The 13713-nt window shown below is 40.2% G+C and overlaps 3 protein-coding genes across 9 annotated transcripts; all 3 read left to right on the top strand.

Annotated features, from left to right (window-relative positions):
• Positions 1-1121: 1121 nt before the first annotated feature.
• On the top strand, positions 1122-2022 carry LOC116920963. 2 transcript variants are annotated; one of them, XM_032927162.2, is made up of 3 exons: positions 1122-1327; positions 1413-1500; positions 1582-2022. In XM_032927162.2, exons 1-3 carry the CDS (start codon positions 1148-1150, stop codon positions 1749-1751), a joined length of 438 nt encoding a protein of 145 aa, XP_032783053.2. In that variant the 5' UTR covers positions 1122-1147; the 3' UTR covers positions 1752-2022. The 2 variants fall into 2 exon arrangements, with proteins under 2 accessions (XP_032783053.2, XP_032783046.2); XM_032927155.2 differs by having other exon boundaries at positions 1163-1327; positions 1579-2022.
• Positions 2023-3152: 1130 nt separating this feature from the next.
• LOC116920562 lies at positions 3153-3960 on the top strand. 2 transcript variants are annotated; one of them, XM_032926713.2, is made up of 3 exons: positions 3153-3311; positions 3400-3487; positions 3569-3960. In XM_032926713.2, the coding sequence occupies exons 1-3, from the start codon at positions 3294-3296 to the stop codon at positions 3742-3744; spliced, it is 282 nt and encodes a 93-aa protein (XP_032782604.2). In that variant the 5' UTR covers positions 3153-3293; the 3' UTR covers positions 3745-3960. The 2 variants fall into 2 exon arrangements, with proteins under 2 accessions (XP_032782604.2, XP_032782597.2); XM_032926706.2 differs by having other exon boundaries at positions 3156-3311; positions 3566-3960.
• Positions 3961-5872: 1912 nt separating this feature from the next.
• LOC116920551 (rab effector Noc2) lies at positions 5873-10811 on the top strand. 5 transcript variants are annotated; one of them, XM_045167434.1, is made up of 6 exons: positions 5873-7269; positions 8196-8403; positions 8516-8689; positions 8825-8892; positions 8955-9037; positions 10205-10811. In XM_045167434.1, the coding sequence occupies exons 2-6, from the start codon at positions 8333-8335 to the stop codon at positions 10343-10345; spliced, it is 537 nt and encodes a 178-aa protein (XP_045023369.1). In that variant the 5' UTR covers positions 5873-7269; positions 8196-8332; the 3' UTR covers positions 10346-10811. The 5 variants fall into 5 exon arrangements, with proteins under 5 accessions (XP_045023369.1, XP_032782596.1, XP_045023381.1 ...); XM_032926705.2 differs by having other exon boundaries at positions 5875-7269; positions 9579-10811; XM_045167446.1 differs by having other exon boundaries at positions 5875-7269; positions 9137-10811.
• The last annotated feature ends 2902 nt before the right edge of the window (positions 10812-13713 follow it).

Here is a 13713-nt window from a genome sequence, read left to right as displayed (position 1 = left end):
AAGCAAAAATGTGCGTAAGTTATCGTTTAAAATGAACGATTGATTTACCGATCATCCATCGGAGGAGATAGTCATCGCTAGAGGATGGTAGAGTGCGATCTTTAGTTTGATGGTGTGCAGAGAACGCCCCTAAAATTCATTCTCAGTGACTTTCTTTTTTTTAAGGGATACGTAAGTCCATTTTTGATAGAAAAACATTGCGTTATAGCAATCACACCAATATCTCGGAACTTGGGCTGCATTAAAGCAAATAAAAAGCTATACTCGTTTTAAAGCCATTAGAAATCTAATGAAGTTTAAAGCATCATTCAATCCTGACTGCCAAACATCATTGGCTATATTATTCTTGGGCAATCTTTGATAATTTTGGGTTGCTGTACAGTTTTTTCTTTTGCTTATGAGTGCTATCGCAGGCCAGGTATGATTATGAGGTACAGTATGTATATATATATGCCCTCTCGGTCGTCTCGCGTCTTTGGTCGTTTTCATTGCAGTCAACACCAACGTCGAAAACAAGCCCAAGGCTAACTTTACGGGACACAATCACTCGTCCCGCGGGAGTCCAGTACGGTCGCTAAATTTATAAGAAATAATTTAAAAGATAAGATTAAATTTAAAAGATACAATTAAAAAGCTTTCATCTCACGCTAATATCTTGTACGTTCATACCGTCGTATTTAAGAATATCCGATATCTAAATCACGAGGCATCATCATTCAATTCATAATCAAACGCTACCATAAGCTGTGTCACTTTCCCGTAAGATTTCTTTTCTTTTCTGCGACCCCACTGGAATGCAAGGGAACAGCAAACAAACATGACGTGCGATATGACGAGTAAGCGCATCCGGGAATGAGATTCGTTCCGTTAAAGGGAAAGTGACCTTGCCACTTAGTGCATTTTAAACGCCATGCAGTTGTGTCCTTGCAACGTAGTAAGATATGCACCTGTACATATGTTCCAAATGTTCGCTTTTGGTTGGGAATTCAAGGGCCTTACACAGTCTGCAACTGTTCAGCTGGTTCGTTTTTTTTTGCCCAGCTGAACGTAACACTGTGGGTGCTGTAGTAGTACGTTCCATGCCCTCTATCATGTGTTTGTGGCAAACGTATTAGAACTGAAACAATCTCACGTGTTTGTGGTTAATATGCTCCCTGCAGGTTCGTTCGTTTTAACTCTTTTTTTCTTCAGGAAATATAGGTTTGCTGTGTGTGCACACACACAAGGAGCGAGGTATAAAAGCAACCGGCTCGGTTCCGAATTTATTTTCACCAGTCACTTGCCGATTCAGCACAAAGTACAACCAACAATGGCTTCTCTCAAGATGGTAAGTTCCCCTCTATTCCACCATTCCCTCTGTTTGCCAATTACATGTCGTCTGTGCAAATATTTGATTCTTGTTATTGACATAGATCGTTCTGTGGGCCTTCTTGGTCGTTTTGGTGGCTGCTGTCAATGCCGCTCCCCGTTATTTCGTTATCGACGATGGCGAAGTTGATGGTAACTGCTATTCCATAATGTCATAAGGACAATCCATTGCTGACACTGTATCGTGAACAAACTTGATTAATTTTACAGTAGCTGCTCCGTTGGTTCGCGTCCGTCGCCAGGACAAGTACGTTGCATCGGCCAGCGGTGGCAATTACGGCAAGGGACACGTTGGACCCGTCTACACTTTCGTCAAAACCGACCCTAAGGCCAACTTCAAGTGGGGAGTCCGCCACCGTGCTGGAGTCCAATACGGTCGTTAAATAGAAATAGTCCGGCCGATGTACCCTCAACCCAGATAATCCTCTTTCAAGCTGGCTCTTGAGAGTTGAAACGATGTCGAAGACCTACATCTTACGCTGTTTATACTCTCATTCCGTCCTGGATTTTATTTTTGCGAGTTCTGCACTAAATGTATGAGACGTCATCGTTTCAATTGCTTTTCAGTGCCTTTTGTGATACGTTGTTATCGTCTTGACATTTGTTACGTTTTTTTTTGCACAGCTATAAAATACAATTCTTTATTGAAGTTAATCTTTGTATTGTGAACGTACATTCTGTTTTGAACCGATCGGTTTGGCCTGGTATATTTAGACGTCGCCGATGGCACCGCTGGTAGACTCTGCTATAAGCGAAAAACCCGGAAGGAGTGTAGTCTTTTGATAATTGGTGCTGTGCAAAATTTTAGCCGGAGGAGTTGGATTTGCAGAAAACTAACGGTTTTTAGGTACAAGAATAGCTGAAGGTGAATCTTACAAGTATATAATGATTCGCATACGTACAGCATTAAAAAGTCAGTTACCCAAAGAAACTGAAATTTCAAACAAAGAAACATGAAACGATGGTGGTGTAGATTGCAAGAAATTAGTTTTGCGAACGTCGACGACTTGAGCTAAGATCTTCAAAGAAAAGTCGTTCTAACTGTAATTACACGCTAGCCAGAGTTAAGACGCCGTGAGCTACGATGAATTTAAAGAAGCAAATCATTAACCCCCACCACGTCCGTTTCGCTTTTCTATAACTTTGCGATGTCACCAAGACAACAGGTCTGATCAAAGGTCGTCCGAGCCGTCGGAGAAAATGTGCACTAAAGATCGTTTCATTACCGTCCAACCTTAGAATTGGAGCTGCTTTCTTCTAATCACTAAGTCTTTGCAATATCGAGAAGTACTAACCATTTTATGAAATGAACGATGGATAACAGCTCTGAACTAAATTTGTCGTGGATGTTACGGACTCAGCACATAACGGGAATTTTGAAAAATTCGCAATTCATTTTCGTTTGATTCTGACATTGCCATCTTCCCCTCTATCCTTGCCTTCTCGAATGCCTTTCCATCTTTACACGTCATGCATTCCTAGCGAGACGCTTGAACATTTAGGCGCTATATGTTAAGCCATCGCTTGATATCTTTCTGTTTAGAAAAATTTTACGTCCAGCAGCTTACGAATTTGAGCTGTTTCTCCTCTAGACTCTTCGTTTTTCTACGACTCCCTCTTGACTTTTTGAATACCTTAATTAACAGTGCACTTGGGCTGGGCTTAACTATCGGTCCAGCTCCAACCAGCTGATACAAACGCCAATGGGCACGGAATATCTTCCATACCCTGTATCATCTCTTGCGGCAAGCGCGTTTGGAAGTAAACTATCTCACATGTTTGCGGTCGATTTTTCCCTGGAGCTTCAGTTCACGTTACTAGCTTTTGGCAGAAAATGTAGGCCGCAAAGTTGGGTATATAAGCAGCGGCTTCAGTTCTACATTTTCATCAGTCACTCGACGATTCAACGCAAACAACAAACAACAATGGCTTCTATCAAGATGGTAAGTCCCTCTTTTCTTGCATTCGCTCTTTGAACAATTAGAGATGATCCTGTTTCGTGCAAATGTTTCATTCTTATTATTTACGTAGATCGTTCTGTGGGCCTTCTTGGTCGTTTTGGTTGCTGCAGTCAATGCCGCTCCCCGCTATTTCATCATCGATGATGGCGAAGTTGATGGTAACTGCTATTCCATAATGTCATAAGGACAATCCATTGCTGACACTGTATCGTGAACAAACTTGATTATTTTTACAGTAGCTGCTCCTTCTCCGTTGGTTCGCGTCCGTCGCCAGGACAAGTACGTTGCATCGGCCAGCGGTGGCAATTACGGCAAGGGAGCTGTTGGCCCCGTCTACACATTCGTCAAAACCGACCCTAAGGCCAACTTCAAGTGGGGAGTCCGCCACCGTGCTGGAGTCCAATACGGTCGTTAAATAGCAATAGCCAGGCCGATGCTCCCGTGACCCAGATAATCTTCCTCAAGCTGGCTCTTGAGGTGCTGAAAAAGACCTACATCCAATGTAATTCGTACATCATACCTTCTCTGTGTTATCACCACTTGCCCCACTTTTGTGAATCGTCTTTTCTGCGTGATGGGTGCCCCATTTGGTACTTGTCAAGCAATAAAAATCAATCTTTAAGTTCACTGACATCTTTGTTGGTCGAAGAATTTCTTTTCGTTGTCGAAGAACGTGAGTTCATTTTACAACCGACGATGTAACGAACAACGCAACAAAGATCAACTACTTTCTTGGTGGCCAACACGTTTCTTGTGGAAACACCAATTCAGACTGCATCAGTAAGAATCAGTCAGTTGGAACTGACTGTGGCCAGACGATTATCGAATATCACGTCCGAGCTAATGGATGTTGATTGAAAAACACGAGTAAGTCGATTCCCTCCTGTCTGATCCAAGGAATTCCAGAAAAAACAGCTCCGATTTCGCAGCGTATATAGAAGCTCTGAATTACGACCATCGAAAAACGACATATTACTAAATTAACATTCAGTATTTTTGAAGCCATTTTTGATGTTCAACTGTGAGTGGGTTGCCAGTAGGTCACGACTGAATGGATTCCAAGTATATATAGTTTTCGCCACGTAAGGCAATTGTCGTTTTGATTTCAAACACGATATCCCCGTTTGGACATAACGCCACGTAACGATCTTGACATCTATATAGACAGCCAACATGGGGCGTCCCTCTCTCCTCATTCAAACCAATGAAATGCAAAAATTATGTCTTACCATTTAAGGCCCAAATTTTGGTGAACCCGATTCAATGTTCATATAAAGACAGACGTTCCATCCCAGAGATATTTTCGCTGGCAGACTTCCATTTTTAGTAAGCGCCGAGTTTCGATTTTTCCTATTCAAAGAAAGAAATGGCGCTTGGCTGTTTTGAATAAGTTAACCATCACGACAACGCGTATACGTCATTCAAACCGCACGTCAGGATGGATCGATTGGATGGAAACTTGCGCATCTCCAAAGGAAAGTTCAATTTCCACGAACGGTTCCAGCATAAACGGAGGTTGGTGTTTAACCTAAACTATACTTGTGGTATAGGCTATATTGAATTAAATATTTCGTTATCATCAGCCATTTCATTGTCGAAATAGAATTCAACGCGTAACTGAAAGGCTATTTGTAAATGTCAGATGTTTGTCACCTGAAATTGTTAGTCACTGGGGGACGAGTCAGAGCAGCGCATCTCTATACCTGTGACGGTTGCGTAACAACCTAATCTTTAACGATCCATCGTTGAATTTTTTTAACCCAGAAAAATTCCTGGATCGTAGAGATACGATTCCAACGGAAGGCAATAGATGGCCTTCATGGGCTATGGAATCAAAGAAACAAGAAAAAGGAAACGCATAAATTTAATGCATTTCTAGTGATCTCTTCTGGATCGTGACATACTCGGGGAGGGAAAAAAAAAAATCGTTACTAAGCAAAAGCAAAACAGAAAATATAGTCATATACCGGTCTCTGACACAGAAAGTTGATTGACCCGTTTCTTTTTTTTTTTTTTCCTCTCAACGCTATCGATTTTGCCCCGCGCTTCAGTCTATGTACTTATTAGCTTTGATACGTACATCCGCTTTTTATGGCCACGAAATATAATCGTTCGTCGGGGCTGTATATACCAATCTCGTTTCCCTTTTACACAGAACCCACCGCAGCATAAAGCGTCTAATCTTCCACAGCATATTTCCCGTCGGATACATATATATATAAGTTATAGGAGCTATACAGAATATTGCAATATATCTATTCGCTGACTTTTACTTATGGATACAGATAATACAATCACGTCCATACGATGTTTTCTTATATGTCGTTGACCCAAGCATTTTCTTTTTTGTTCTTTAACGACACGTCTGTTTTTTTTTTAAAAAGTCTTTATTCTGAACGTACCAAATTTTCATGTAAATGAATTGCCCATTTCATCGAGAAAGGAAAAGCCTTTGAAAAATATAGATAGCTATCGGCGTGCGCATCAGTATAGATATATAGTTAAACCAAATTTCTTGATTAGTATAGAGCGTGCGCTGACCCTTTAAGGAAGGAAAGGATTGCTCGCCCGTGTGCCTCGTTGATTATAATTCAAAAGTTTGTTCGTCCCCTCTCCGAAAAGTGGCAAGACGCAGTGTTCGAGATCAAAGATGGATGCATTACACTTTGTATTATTAAAAGGGAAAAGTGGTTGGGGGAGGGGGTGACATGTAACCACTTTATTAAGTATGCTACCCTGAAAAGAGAACAGTCGCAAGACGCGTCCGGGATATAAATCCATCGGCACTCACGATGAATCCATTTTCAGTGCCTCTATATAGATGGCAGCTATACCATATAGCTCCTTCTATATCTGTCTCTCACGCTGGCAGCCAATAATCGATAAGTTTCTTCTCTGTGTAATAGAAGTAATTGTAAGAACAACCGTCTTTTTGCGAGTGTCTTTTCGCTTTGTTTTCGCTAGACGGCTTCGGATAATGTTCTATACATTTTCTTGCTCCCTCTGATATCAAACAAAGCGATCACGCGGGACGAGTGTGTCTGACGAAGCATGCGTGTTTCTGCTATCAAATAATAACGCCCACCATATCCGAGAACCGTATACACACAACACCAAAGCCCGTGCGGTTGAACTCATTCTCCTTATTGATAACACACAAGTGACGTCATGTATGGCGCAGGCGCGTGACTTGATCATCACTCTGATTTATTACACCTAACAATAACGTTAAATTTCACTTAAAAATAAACAAATTCTTGTTTAAAGAAAGTATTTCAACTGTTCAACTCCTCCCACCCGTATTTTCCTACATGCACAGTGCACGTTTTCTAAAAGAAAAAGTGAACCCAAACCCGTAACTAAATCTCGTCGGGTAATATATACTAGATTTTGAGATTAAGATAAAGTGGGGGACCTTCATCATACATACAAAGCTGTTAAGTACTATACGGGCATTTAATATATACGGGATAAGATTATAGAAGGATGGTAGATATATACATGAAAGATTGATATATACCGGCGTGCGCGCGGGTCTATAGTAAACACACCGCACACGCACAGTGTGTAAGTCCTGACTATATAGATGACAGGACGTGCTGCACGAAGCAACAGATGTTTACCCGTTCGTCCTTTGCATGGGTTGGATCCACCACCAGCCTCCTTTAAAGTGCTCCAAACCCTCTTGTGTTTCTTACATGTACGTTCATTGTTTTTCGTATAGTTTGACACGTTTATGTAGTCAAATAGAGGATTTGCTTTCGGTTTGTTTTGCTTTTGTGGGACATGTTGTTTTTTTTTGTAACTAAAGGTGTGATGCAAACTCCCGGAACCTCATCGTTTTTGTTGTTCATCCGGACATCGTATAGTAGATGTCATCAAGCACATCGGGATTTGACTTTGTAAACGCACCATCACGTCACCTGTGCCACATTTTCGTGTAAGTCTCTCTCTCTTTTTGTGATGATTTTCACATTTTCTTTTGTTACTCTGATGTTGATTGAGTGTCTATCACTGGGCGGCCTTTGGTGGTCGGATCCCGTCCTTTCGTTTTGAATAACAAATGAATGTAAAGATAAATTCAATGTTTCAAAACAAAAATGTAAACAATTTTACTTTTGTGCGCGCCAAGAATTGTGATTTAAAAAGGGGGTCTCACTTTAAACAACAACAAAAAAATGCTGTTGCCATCACGACTGTGATAAGCCAACTATCTTTCTGGCAAATATCCGGTTAAAGTTAAACAGTAACGAAGATAAATCCGTCGCTGACTGTAACACATTTCACGTATAGTAAATATCAAAAAATTTGGTTTTCTCGTTTCTCTTCTTTCCAATTGAACGCGTGTGGCATTTTTTCCCCCATACCCCTGTGTAGCTTCTTTTCTATATAACCCGACGTCAAATGGTTGACATTTTTGTAGCACGAAATTACTCTGCTAGCTTCACCGTAAAAATAATTGGGTTGTGACAGCGCGGCACGACAAATCAGTGTTGGACAGCCATAGGAAGGCTTTGTTGTTATGTAGGCCAATATATATACAGAAGCGAAAAAAAAAAAGAAGAACAACAACAACTACAACAAGGAGTGAACGCAATTTCCCGAAAGATATTTTTAGGATCAGGAAAAAAAAAAAACAAAGAGCCGAAAAAAGAAAAATCGTGTTATCTAAACGCCATTTTGTTTTTTTCGGCTCTTTGTCTCTGAAAATTGAGAAATGAACGTCAGTGTATTTATTATTATATATATAGGTCTATACAGTAGGTAACTGGGAAATAGAAGAATTTTATTGTAAAATGAAAAGGTTCTTGTATATACGAACGTTCTTAATTAACTTTTCTTCTAATGTTTATTTGTTCACGGCAGGAGGGATTAAAGAGAATTGCACTTACGCACAAAGCAGCTCTCCCGCTGTTGTTTGTGCGCTTCTCGAAGTGCTGCTTCGCTGGCCAGCCGAAATAGCAAAAACTATACAATAAAAAGAGAAAAGAAATTATATAATAATGGAGGATGACGGCAATGCTGGCGATGCGTGGGTTCCACCTAACGACCGCCAATTAGCCTTGAGAGCCAAGTAATATTGCGTTCTGCCTACCGTGCATTTAATCAAACTTTTTCAAGGATTTTCAAAGGCTTTTCCACAATGTTCCGTAAATATACATTTATTTTGTGCGATTGGTCATCAGATTACATTACGGATGGTCTTCTGCTAAATCGAAACGGATCGATAATAACGCCAGCAAATGCTGGTCACAGCCGACGGGCGCAAGCGAACCGCTGACTCGAGAGGAACAGGAAAAAGTCGTTCAAGTTATTCGGCGAGCCGAGGAGGTTAGCGGGAACGAGCAGCTTAGAGTGAGGTAAGTGTCTTTTTTTTAGGGGGGGGGAGGGCTAGTGAATTGATTTGGACTAGAAATCAGCCAACCGATGTAATGGTAGGCTAATATAATAAACAAGATTGTGCGCTCTTCTTTCCTGTTCGCATGATTTTGCAGTAAACTTGTTGATCGAGTGCGAAACATCCAGAAAAATGCGGTCGGAAGCGACGGGACCAATCAGTGCGGTAATTCGCCCTCAGGCATTTTCACGTGAAAACGGCTTCATTTGATTATTGGATTCCATTAGTTCTCTGTGGTGATTACGCGAGTGTCTTCCTCTCCTGGTCGTTGACATCAGCGCGTCACGTCACTTGCAAAGACTGCCTCAAGGTAATCCTATAGTTTAATTCTATATGCACTTTGACGATCGTTGAAACATTCGAAAATGGCCGCCAATGCAGTCCAGAAAGTTAACTGTCGTCTGTGTAGTTGAATGACGCGGTCATCGGACTTTTGACTTTCGAAATGTTGGATGAATAATTGTGGCTCCTTGTGACCAGTTCAGACGCATTTAGCGATCCCTTTGATCGGCTTGACCACATCACCGTCCATCAGCATCAGTTCAAAACATTCGCACGCGCGATAACGCACAAAGGGCCAACGTTTTGGCCTCGAGTCCTTTCTCTTTTAGCGCAGGCCGCTTCTTCTGAAATAGAAACAATTTTTTTTTTTAGCCACTTATGTGGCTCATTCCAATTCCATGGCACGTCCCTTGTTTAGTTTTTTTTTTTGCCTTTTCTCTTACATAGAGTCTGCGTCTGTGTGTGTGTGTCTATAATATCACTTAATTCTGCAAATAGAGAGACACAAAATGAAAGAGCGCCCCGCTGCTTGTAAGATGAGTTTATCGATTTTGTTTTGTTTTTTTCAGGCTCTTCTCTTACCATTGGTCCGCGTGAATTAGATTTTGTTTAGATAATTTGTGTGTGTGTGTGCCCTGGTATACTTTGTAGCTTCCATAATGTTGACAGGGTCCTATAGGAAGTGCAAAGCTAAAATTAGGGGAGGTGGGTTGCTCATTTTGAAGCCTTGAAACTTTTCTCGGTACAACTTCCATCAATCGATGACTGCGCTGTAGACGTCATATCGTATAGTTTTTCTTTCCGGGAATTGACGAAAAATGCTGGTTGTTATTGATCCAACTTGCCCTATGCCGACTGTCAACCTCCGTGTGCAGTTTAATCGTCTGAAAACAATTGTTTTCGAACACACACACACACACAAAGAAAAGACTTTTGATTAGCGATCTGGCAATGAATTCGGCTTTGTTCTATGTAAGTGAAGTACATTTATTACGCGGAGTATATATATAGCGATATAGAAAAGGCTCTTACGCGGCCGATGAATAAAACATGAGGCAACGATATAGCAAACAATTTCCTGGATCCCCCTTTCTTTTTTTTTCTTTCTTTCTCCATTTATATTCTACGATGGTCGTTCTTATTTTTCAAAATAAATGAATACGTAATGTCGTGTGTGACACATTTGTACAGTCAGTGTGCCAAAAATGCTCGGTGGATACATCCGTTCATCCGCGGGAACCCACTTACCTCTGCAAGTTGTGCTCGGAACGACGCGAAACATGGAAGAAATCCGGCGCTTGGTTCTACAAAATCACTTGATCCTTTTTTTTTTTAATCCTGTCTATATAGAACTTTCATTTGTCGATGTTATGTCAGAAAAAAAGCCGTCGTCCATGTCAATGTAATACGTGCCCTATCACCGAAGAGCTACAAAAGCTTCTTTCTAACTGAATTCTATACGAGGATTCTTATAGACTATGTGAAGAGGTTTAAGACAAAAACAAAAAAATATATATGTTTTTTTTTAATCCTCTGGCTTGCGGACAGTTCAAACGGTCACACACACAAAAATCTACGATGTAAAAAAAAAAATTATGTGGTTTGCAAAAGCGGTTGGACAGCATGATTGCGTCATTGTTTGCTGCTATCTAATTTATCAAAGGAAAATTTAAAAAAAAAACAAACGTATTTTTTAAATCTTTTTGATTCTCCATGTCCGGCATATTATGCAGCATCAGTGCTATATTTATATATTCAAAAAAAAAAAGGTACATAATAAAATACACGTGAAATCAATGTGATTGAAAATGTAGTGTCTATTGTGTATATACAAAGATGAGGGCACGATCTATAGCTACATGGCGTTGTAAATAGTTCTTTTCGACACATCGAACGGGAACAGCGATGATGATCACGCTTCGTGATATCATCTGATGGTGGAAGACGTATGGCCGTAGCTCAATCACGTTCGTATCATCGGACACACGTTTTTTTCCCCGACCCTATCTGTATATACACATGTTATCGTGTATAAAGAAGACGGGCTGTATGGTGTATTTTTAATATGGAATGAATAATGAAGCAGTCGGTCATCGTTGCCCGTCTGTCCGTCGAAGATTACAATCTTCTTCACGCAACGTGGAAAGAAGGAGGGTGATTCATGAATACATATCCACCAACACCACGAAGAGATAGATGATTGCGGGTGATAATCCAACAGCAGCACATCACTTTACAGAATTGACGGAGGCAATAAAACACACGAGTGGATTGTGTTACACGGTGTGGAAAAATGCTGAATAATATACCACCTAGATAATTAAATATAGACTTGATTCATGTAAAAATGAATCAGCGTTTTGTTATTAGTCGTGAGAAATTTACAGATTGGATGTAGTGTGTAGCAGTTGAGGTGTGTGTATAGTCTACCGCACGTGCGGGATTTTCTTTTCTCAAAGGCATAGTCTAAACACAAAACAAAATAAAATAAATTCTTTGGGTGTCGGAGGTATTTCCAGTATGTCTAGTTTCCTGCTGGAAGACGGGGGGATCGTATAGATATTGTGTATATTAAAGAATGTCCACAAAAAGAACTGATACTATGCAGGCAAAAAATAAAATATAAGAAGCAAGAAGAGAAGAACAGAGACGCCATCAGCTGCATATGTCTCTTTTCTTTTTTTTTTTTTTCGTCTTTTGTGTGTCGACACACAAAAGAGACGCCAACGAGGCAATCCGACAAACAGCAAAAACAAAAAGCAGAAAAACAAGAGAATTTTTTTTCCAGCAGAAATAGGAAGGATCTTTTCCATAAATTCTTCAGTTGAACCTCCACTGGAGTCGACGCTTAAAATAAAAAAGGAAAAAGGATTAAATTCAAACATGGATGAAAAACAAAGAAACACACAATTCCGACATTTCGTGTTTTGAAGGAATAAGAAACAAAAAAATGGGATGGTGGATTTTTATTTCTTTATATTTAAATCGGTCGATACAAAATAAATACATTTTTGTTTTGCTGAAAACATTCGATTTTCAAAAGGTTTTTCTTTCCTTTTCGGTACACCCGCATATCGATACTTTGTGTTTTTTAATCCTGTGGTGACAAAGGAAAGGGGGACACGAAAGACCTGAATTGACTGGCCCCAAAAACAGAAATGCCAAGCGCTTGATGATCTTTGTTAGTTCTATTTGCACGGGTTCTTGAGTGCAGCAGCAAATATGTACATGACCACCTCCCTTTTCTTCTTTTAATAATCCTCAACTCTTACGTATGTAGGCAGAATTCAACCTAATCCAGCAGCCGGCATTTTACGTCGTTAGAGTCTCTCGAGTTTCTTTAAACTTCTATATCTTTCAAGGAAACTTGAAACACGACAGTTTCCAATCTAAACCCCCCCCCCCCTTTTTTCCGGCATTTCGTGCTCTGCCAAATCGACCGATCGATAGTCTATAACAGCAACTTACGAGGTAGAAAAGAAAGTGTATGCCTTTCGTCATGGAAACAAGGCAACAACATTATAGTATTATGTATAGAAGAGCATCAATTCCATCCAATTATTGCACATCCGATGACATGGTGTATTCGGGTATCGTGTAGAATTTGCGCACTAGCAAAAGCCAAAATGCAAACAGTCGGATGTAATAATAGAAAGACGACAGGAAGACGCACTTCAATACGATGAGACTATATATACCGAAAATAGAATTCCACCGGCCAATAGGGAAGTCTTTAAAGTGAACAGCTGCAAGTCGCACGTTCTTTTAGCCGAAAAGAGAGAGAAAAAAAAAAAAGAAAAAAGGCAAACCAAAGAAAATAATTGGCTCGTAGGAACCAGAAATTATATACACAGCAGAAACGTGTGTAAATGCGGGCTTTTGTACTGGCGCCCGCCGCTGAAATCCGTTTAGCCAACGGTCATTTTCTTTTAATTTTTTTTTTATTTCGCAATTGGATTTAAAAAAAAAAAGAGAGACTGGATTATATAAAGCCACTATATACGTATGTAGGTTATATCTAAAAGACTTTGTGTGTTCGTAATGGTGAATATACATTTCGTGTCCGCTTTGAGTGCGATGAAACTGATGCGGGACACGCACTGCAGAGGTTGCAATACACGAGTCCCGGTATATTTTCATGGGGTCTCTTTAGCTCATAAAACATAAGTAGTTAAAGTATAATGCGTTGGTAAAATATATATTTTTATTTGTCCCATACGCCTTCCTTATTTCTTATATACCCTCTGAAAGATGATGATGATGACGTGCTTCTTCCCTTCATCGTTCACTCGTTCGTGATATGACATTATAACCTCAATCAGAAGCCGGAGGCGGGCAAGGCCCTCGTATTATTTATTTTTTTTTTTTTGTGTGTGTGTCCTTCATTGTGTGCCAAACAGAGGGGGGATGCTGTTTGCTTGTCTTCTCTGAGAACAAAAGGAGCTAAAAGGGAATAAGGGAAGGAGATTCCTTCCATAATTTATATAGACACACACGTGTATAAACACACGGCATATCACGCTAACTACCAATTAAACACATGCGGTAGTAATCGGGTAGAAAGATCTTTTAAAAGTTTAAGCATTTTTCAGAGTTTCTTTTTTGTTTCATTTGCTTATTCCATGCATCATTTTCTCTTTGTGTGTGTGTGTGTTGAAAACGGGCCAAGCTTAAAGAAAAGTTGTTCATATGGCGAGAGGCTTG

The sequence above is a fragment of the Daphnia magna genome, linkage group LG1, assembly GCF_020631705.1.
Source record: "Daphnia magna isolate NIES linkage group LG1, ASM2063170v1.1, whole genome shotgun sequence".
Classification (NCBI taxonomy): domain Eukaryota; kingdom Metazoa; phylum Arthropoda; class Branchiopoda; order Diplostraca; family Daphniidae; genus Daphnia; species Daphnia magna.
The sequence above is the reverse complement of the archived record's forward strand: the minus strand, read 5'-3'. Positions and strand labels throughout refer to the sequence as shown.

What these genes read in the sequence shown, in the direction of transcription:
- LOC116920963 (XM_032927162.2), top strand. Translation starts at nt 1,148, where the DNA reads ATGCTCCCTGCAGGTTCGTTCGTTTTAACTCTTTTTTTCTTCAGGAAA. An exon ending in CAATGGCTTCTCTCAAGATG is followed by an intron (nt 1,328 to 1,412) that starts GTAAGTTCCCCT and finishes TTATTGACATAG; the next exon opens with ATCGTTCTGTGGGCCTTCTT. An exon ending in CGACGATGGCGAAGTTGATG is followed by an intron (nt 1,501 to 1,581) that starts GTAACTGCTATT and finishes ATTTTACAGTAG; the next exon opens with CTGCTCCGTTGGTTCGCGTC.
- LOC116920562 (XM_032926706.2), top strand. An exon ending in CGATGATGGCGAAGTTGATG is followed by an intron (nt 3,488 to 3,565) that starts GTAACTGCTATT and finishes TTATTTTTACAG; the next exon opens with TAGCTGCTCCTTCTCCGTTG.
- LOC116920551 (XM_045167434.1), top strand. Translation starts at nt 8,333, where the DNA reads ATGGAGGATGACGGCAATGCTGGCGATGCGTGGGTTCCACCTAACGAC. An exon ending in CAATTAGCCTTGAGAGCCAA is followed by an intron (nt 8,404 to 8,515) that starts GTAATATTGCGT and finishes ATTGGTCATCAG; the next exon opens with ATTACATTACGGATGGTCTT. An exon ending in AACGAGCAGCTTAGAGTGAG is followed by an intron (nt 8,690 to 8,824) that starts GTAAGTGTCTTT and finishes ATGATTTTGCAG; the next exon opens with TAAACTTGTTGATCGAGTGC.